Below are 7,672 nucleotides of genomic sequence, written 5' to 3' on the forward strand. Positions count from 1 at the left end.
GAGCCGGTCTCGGCCGGACGCTCCCGGGACAACCTGAAGCTGGTTCTGAATCGCAGTCTGAGCGAGCCAGGACCACCAGCGAGCGCGTCTACGTTCCTGTCCTCGCCGACGTCCACGGTATCGCCCAGCTCGTCGACCAGCAGCGGTGTCGACAGTTGCATAGCCAGCGACGGTACCGAGTGTAGTTTGAACGCCAGCGGAAGTAGCATCAGCGCCTGTAGCAGCTCAAGCAGCGGTACCGACTGCGACCTCCCGTTATCCGACGTTCATCGTCACTACCATCATCTTCATCATCATCACCACTTTCATCAGCACCAGCTGTCCGCGTCGAAACGCTGCAAAGTGGAGACCGTCAGCCTCCCAGCGAGTCCGTGCTCCGAAAACAACACGCTGCAGAGACAGCTGGTACTCCAGAGGACTAAGACCATCACCGCCGATGAACTGGCGAATCGTCTCCTCGGACGGGATCCCAGTGGTTCGGTGTTGCTCGATTGCCGACCGTTTATTTTGTACAACGTGAACCACGTAAGGGGCGCCATCAATGTGAATTGCTCGGATCGATTCAACCGGAGAAGGTTGCAATTGGGTAAAGCGAGTCTGGCCGATTTGGCGAACACCAGAGAAGGCAAAGAACTGTTGCGTAGAAGGCACTACAGGGAGGTGATCGTTTACGACGATTGTACCGACGATGTGGATCGACTACCCGTTCAGCATCCGCTGTTCCTCGTACTCGTTGCGTTGCTGGACGATAACAGAGAGCCCGCTCTTCTTTTGGGTAAGTGATTCTTATTTCTTATTATCTTAACTTCGCCTACTCGGTCTGTATAGGAGAATCTTTCTTAATTCGTCGAAGAAAGGAGTTTATTCTGTACGCGATCGACTAAGCGCAGCGAGTTTAAACTTCTCGTTTTAATATGTCGTTTTAGTTAAGTTAAAAAATAATACGCGACGATTCTCGTTATATGTGTTGTTTGTTGTTTATATAAGATAACGTGGAAACGTCTGACTTTCGGAAATAACGATGATGCGACCGTCGCGAAAGTTCTGCGCGTCTTTGCCTTTGTATATTTCGCTCGAAACGCCGAATCATCGCGATGCTTTATTTGCGCTAACCACGAGCCAAAAATTTACGAGTTTCGTTACCCCGCCAGATATGTATTTTCTTACGAATCGTTCGTGTTTTATCAATTACCATCGTTACGTAACACGTAAGAATTGCTTGCGTAACTTGTACGTTTATCGGCACGCTATTTCTCAAACGTCACCTCTATCGAGGGCTGCGTAAATTCTTATTTTCACTATGGAAAATTTTAGACGTTTGCAAGTTTCTTCTAAACGAGATGAGATATAAATCTCCAATTTAACCTAGGAAAATTTCAAACTCCTTTTCCCAGGCAGAACGATTCAAATGTTGTCGTAAATGAAAAATTAGAGGCGGCAACTGAAATTGCCTCGTTGATTTCATTAAGAGCAACATGTGAATCAACCGGGAAACTGAATGGAAAATATGATGGAAACGTGGGTGGGAAGATGGCGTATCAACGATGGCTCGTGCTCCTCTGTGTCGAGGCTCGAGTAACAGTACTCTGTACTCCACTAAACGCGTTTTCTCGCCTCGTTCCGGCCAGATACGCCGATACGTGCTCGTTTTACGGAGTGCAGCTACCGATGTATACGTCGACTCTGCCGTTGAACCTCTCTTCTTCGTCTAGTACGCACCATTTCTCCTGCTCATCTTTCTCTTTTAAATTCACCGACATCGTACTTTCAAAAGTCGTATCTTTATTTTATATTTCTTTTTACAAATCTTTTTCAATACAGAATTCTGCCGAAAACTTTGAAAATTGCAGTTGGATACTTGAAAACCCAGTGAACACTTATCTCTATTTTCAGAACTATTTTTCTTCTTTACGTCACGCGTCCACTTGACAGAAAGGTTGTATCTTCAGAGCCAACCATTCTCCAATCGTCAAGTTGCATTTTGCAGTTTTATTATGCCATGAAACTCTCCTTATTCTTAGATCTGTCTATTAACTAAATTGAATCGAATCGTTGGCGTTCGATCGAATCATCCGCAATAAATTCGAGCGTTTCGTACGGAACAATCGTATCGCTGGATCTACGAACGAGGCAAACTGTCGCCAAGAATTAGTCAATCATCTGATATTGATAACGCGCGTATTTTTCCATCTCTTGCGCTCGCATCGTGAATCTAGTCATCCCGATAACGGCCGCAGAAACGACGCAGAATCGCACGAGATGGTTGTGGCGAAACGCGATAAACATGATTCTAGCAATTGCATTGGGATGGATCGTGCGTCAGTGACACGCGTCATAAATGAAGCTTCGAGATGCCGGCGAATATTCCGTTGTTAACTTAATTCCTATTCGCGTGCATTACGATGCACGTGGCTGCATTGGATTACAGTGCACGCGGTTCGAAGTTCTGCAGGAAGGTCGTCCGATGGGTTGAGGAAGATTGCGTGGAAAATGCGAAAATAGAGGGGGATTTAATAAACGAAAGTGGTACGAAGGCTACTGGCAAATTCATTCAGTTTCAAGGAAGAATGAATGAAATTTCTTCAATGAGTTTTCTTCTTTAAAACCGAGATACATAAAACCTGGCGATCGAAACGATTGTACGAACGAATGGACGAAGTGTTTAAATCGTTAGAACGAACAACTAAGAATATCTGCAAATTTTAAATCAGCGATAAATATTCGCTAGATTGGCGAAAAAGAAATTCAACGCTATCGGACGATCCATAGCTTTGTTATTCCACCTATTTTACTATACCTTCTATGGACAAACGCTTGGATATTTTAATATCGAATACTTTTACTTTCCCAAAACAACGAAATAAATTCACCAAACTGTATACAGTAGGTGGAAAATTCGAGAGTTGGAAATATTTTGCGAAAAAAGGGGAACGACATCGCGAAGCCGTGTGAAAGCTAGCGGACCAACTGTTGCGGCAAAATTTTGCAACTTCATCGATGTAACTTGTACAAGTGGGGATTGCGATGAAGTTGATGGCGAGTGGTAGGGAACGCGCTATTCCTCCTTGTGGCGGTAACAAAGTTGAGGAAAGTGTGACGACGCGTGCACGAGCTGCGCCTCTGGTATGGCGCGATGTTCGGCGTTTGGCAAACGGAATCAGGGACGGGAGCCCGGTGGCATAGTGTAGTGCGCAAATTCTGGCCAACTATTCGCGGCGTCATCTCCGACATGAGTCATTCCTATGAATAGATCCCCACCTTTTGCCGCGGCTCGTGTGTATCGCCGTATGTCGTGCGTATTCTGTCTGTTCGTCGCCTTCTCTTTCTCTCTCTTTTCCTCTCTGCTGCTCGCTCACCAGTAGGCTTAACAAGTTTCTCACCTTCGACGCTGTCGCTTGCGTCTTTTTGTCACTTTTTTTTCAGGATTTTATGTCCAAGCGTATTCGCAGAGTTTTCAAGGCTCGAACAGATTCTTTTCGAGTCTTCGCCTTTTTTCTCTGTTTTTTTTTCTTTTCTTTTTTTTTTGGAGAAAATGAAAATTAAGATTACACGCGGAGTGTAAAAAATTACGAGCGTACAAAATATTGCGTGACCCTGAATCGCAGCTGTCAATCATTCTTCGTCAAGCGTCTTCTTTTTCTGGCCAGCTATCTTCTATCCTGGTAAAACCGAATTTAATACGCTCCTTCGACACCGAGCGATCTTTTCGAAAGCCTCACTTAGTCACCGCCGATATTTTCGGAGTGTTGTTTTTTACTCGTCATCCTCGAGGACGTTTTTTTCCACCCACGAGTGGAATTTTCAAAAATCCATTAAAAAGAGAGAGAGAGAGAGAGGGGGGGGGGAAAGAGAGGAAATCGGACGAATTGGACGATCGTTGGTTATTTACGATTTCCCGTGACGGAAGGATGATTCCAGTGATTAGAGAACATCAGTCCGTCAATGGTTTATCAATCGTCTTGGAAAAGCCGAAAGGCCGCGGCGATCGCGCGTTGGTAAGCGTGGCCGGCTCCTATGAAACGAATATTTGCGCATTAGACGGGAATGCATACGCGGAATGTCGGATGAGAAAAAACGCGTAGCCTTAGAATTATGAAAAACCGCGTGACTCACGCGCTTGCGCGGCCTTCTGCTTTCGACTTCTTTGCGTAGAAGTCGATCACGAGACTCGTTCTCTGCTCGAGGGAATATCAACGAGCCTCGCTACTCCAGAAACGGACGATCTTGGGAAATGTGCCGTGTCAGAGAAATTTCTTTGGAAACTCGTTACGATGTTCGCTCGAGAGAAAATACAAAAATTCCGCTTTTTTGAATATGTACTACGTGTTTTGATAAGAATTCTCGTTGACTACTTGGACCCGCGAGATTCATCCATCGATAAGATTAGATCGTAAAAGAGAAAGGATGGTCGATGGACGTTAGTTGATACGTATCGTAGCCAAACAAGTGGTAAGATCGCGGTTTTATACGAAATTTCACGATTCGCGCTGTCTCGCGATTAATTAAAAGCAAGATTTGAACTCGATCGCGCTAGATTATTCTTATTTTGATCGATTGATGAATCGATCACAAGGTGAACATTGCCGAATCTTATTAGATATCGTACGGTTATTAATTAATTGTTATCTATCGATGATCGCATTAGGTCATATTTACGGGACAAACGCGAACTGCCTATCTTTTTTATTCAATCGTCGCAAATTTTTCCCACCGAAATGATAATAGACTCGATAGAATTTAAAAAGATCGATCGGCTCGGAACATTCGTACTTTGACCAACTACCTTCCCGATTTCAGCATTTTTACAGTTTGAAAGCTTTATCGTACCTTAAAATGTGCAATTTTTTAGCGTTATCGTGCTTCGATCGTTTAAAAAGATTCGTCGTTTTTCCACCTTTGCTTTCTTTTTATTCTACGACGTTCTCGATCATCGGTGTACTAGAATTTACTATAGAATTTATTAGATATCTAGCTGTTATATTCTTTTTGTCTTTTTACCTGGCCGATCACCGAATACAAGGAGCATCTGCTTGGAAAATACAATACGTAGCGCGACTCTCGTTTGATAGCATGCTTACCAATACGGCTATCTACTGTTTCGATTGGCAGTGACCTTGATCGCGAATTAATAATAGTATTATTCGCTATCAATGGCTGATAACCCAATACTCGTGACTCTTAATTTGACAATTTCGTACGCAATTCTCGATTTCTCCGGAATTTCACGTTCAATAAATCTACGAATCTGGGAAACCTAAGCAATCGACTTGTCTGTAATATATCAACGACGCAAGAGAGTAAAATAAAAAATTCTATCGACTTTAAAATCGAAATCTCGTCGCATCGAAAGCAATGTCGGATGTTCCACAAAAAAAAAAGAAAAGAGACTCGCCGAGTTCCCTGAAATCCGACGAAACTCGCGAAGACGCCTAATGGCTGGGGCAAAAAATAGAAGGCACCTTTCTAAAATGCCCCTAATCCACGTGCTCGCCGGTGTCTCGTCTCTCGGTCCGGGGAATAATTCGCAGCTCGCGTCACAGGGAGTCGTTTAAATTTATCTCCGATTTGCGTCACACTTTCGGTTTATTGCCAGTAAAAGCGTTTGCGCGTCCGGTCGTACCGCGGACCGAAGTTCCCTTGTACGCGCCACGATTGTTGTTTCACCAACGTTTCGTTCCTCCAACATTCCCTCTTCCGATTTTTCCGATTTTTCGTCCCGAACGAAGCTCGAGATACGACGCGATTATAAATATTCGAACGACGAATCTGCTCGTGGTGACCGAGCCACGAGGAAAGGTTATCGACTGTAATTTCAAGCACGAAGGATATTACGACTTTTTCGTCGGATGACGAAAGCAGGGTGACCGGTTAAATTAGCGATGAAGTAAGCGTCCGCGCAGCGGAAAGCACAACAAACAGAAAGACGCGCACGCTCGGACTCCTTCCGCGTTCTACGAACCGTTTGTCTATTTTACCGAGAAATTCCTAGTCGAAGAGAAAATTGGAATCTTCTTCGTTCGTGTACTCTGTGCTTCGAACGATCTACGAAGAGTTTCGCGAAACGGAATTACGTTTTTCACGTTCTTTCGATCTTCTTGATTTTTTTCCATTGAAATAATTTGATCGCAAGAGTGGAAGATGCGTTTTGCGAAATCAGCTTAAAGAACGGCATTTTCTCGTATGGAAAAGCCGACGATCGAAGAAAAGATTCGTAATTTCGAATTCAGAGGTTCCACGTTTCTCTGATTGACGTACCGATTCCACGCAGACGTCAGGTTATGAATAGAGTTGCTTGTGAACCAATCGTGTTCGAGTTTTAAACGTTTTGAAACCTCTTCGCATAGGAAGTTTGAGAAATTGCTAGAATTTTATGTCGTTTGTATCGATAACGAGCGATCCTCTGCTTCTTTCGATCTGTACTGCATACAAAATTAACGAATGCGATATAGATATTCAATTTCGATGTCCCAAAAAACGATTACTCAAGAGGAAATGGCGTCTAAAACCTAAATACCGTCAGCGTGGCGCAAAATGGTAGTCGTAGAGCCGTTTGGACAGCTGGGCTCTAGTCTCGTCTTAAAAAAACGCGCTTCGTGGTCGCGCAAAAGCGACACGTCGCGGCGACGAGACGCGACGGGGAGACCAATATCGGCTAAATTCACCGATGAACTAAGCGCCACCAGGCTCGAACGATGCGGAGAGGCGCGCGCGATATCGCTTCCACAGATAAGGACGTAGCGATTCGAATCTCGTTCACGCGGTGCACGCGCGGCTGCATGTGCGTCTTCGTCGTAAATTATGCAAGCAGCTTGTGTATTACACGCGGCGTCGTGAATGCGATTAGCTTGCCTATTACCATCTATCCTCCTTTTCTATCACGACGATTATCTTTGTTTCTACAACGAACAAGTCGTATAAAATTCGAATTCTTTTTCTCGAATTTACGAATTCCTAGGGACGTTCAGTGTTACTTCAATCGGCTAAAGATTAAAAACGATACATTATGGATATTCCTTTTCCCTCGTGTCAGTTGTTCGATGATAAGATAAGAAGTATCTGATCTCGAAGGTTTTCAAGCTTGGATGCTCGCCGAACGTTACTCGGTTCAACACTTTTACATATTCCATTTTAAAAATCATTGCATTTTAAAATTGTATTAGAGTTTGCGATCGTTTAACCGTGACTCTTGAACTTTCTCGCGATCCTGAAATAGTTGTACCCAGCCAGCCGAATCACCAATGTATTTATCTTCCACAACAAAATACATTAATACGATCTGCTTATCTATCATCGTCGTAGATCTGGCATTTCCGCCGCGAACAAATTTTCTTCCCAAACGTTCGCCCAACCGTCTACCTCCGTCTCCAACCATTGCGAAACTTGCCCGCTCGAATCTCCAATTACGACTTATTTCTAATTGTTACTCGTGCACAATGCCACGACGACATCCGCTAAGAAAAGCGCGCGCGACGTATCCTCGACGAAGCTCTCGCTTTTCGATCTATTTCGATTAGCTGGAGCGTGTCCCATGGCGAGTAGCTCTGGTCTAAACATTAAGGTCAAAGTGGCAGCCAAGTCTCGTAATCCACGCCTGAATCACCTCTAAATATCCGTAAGGGAACTCGAGATGGAGGGATGGAGGTGGTGGCTGGTCGAAGGGGAGGCGGCGCTC

General features: G+C 44.4%; 1 protein-coding gene across 1 annotated transcript in view; it reads left to right on the forward strand.

Moving 5' to 3' along the window:
- LOC100747458 (dual specificity protein phosphatase 10) overlaps nucleotides 1–7,672 on the forward strand; it is a 67,544-nt gene that overhangs the window by 22,828 nt on the left and 37,044 nt on the right. The window contains exon 7 of the mRNA XM_033321973.1: nucleotides 1–775. This exon is cut by the window's left edge and continues 22 nt beyond it. Within this exon, the coding sequence (XP_033177864.1) occupies nucleotides 1–775 (775 nt within the window). The remainder of the gene's footprint in view (nucleotides 776–7,672) is intronic.

This window comes from Bombus impatiens, unplaced genomic scaffold, assembly GCF_000188095.3.
Source record: "Bombus impatiens unplaced genomic scaffold, BIMP_2.2 scf_0548, whole genome shotgun sequence".
NCBI classification, from domain to species: Eukaryota; Metazoa; Arthropoda; class Insecta; order Hymenoptera; family Apidae; genus Bombus; species Bombus impatiens.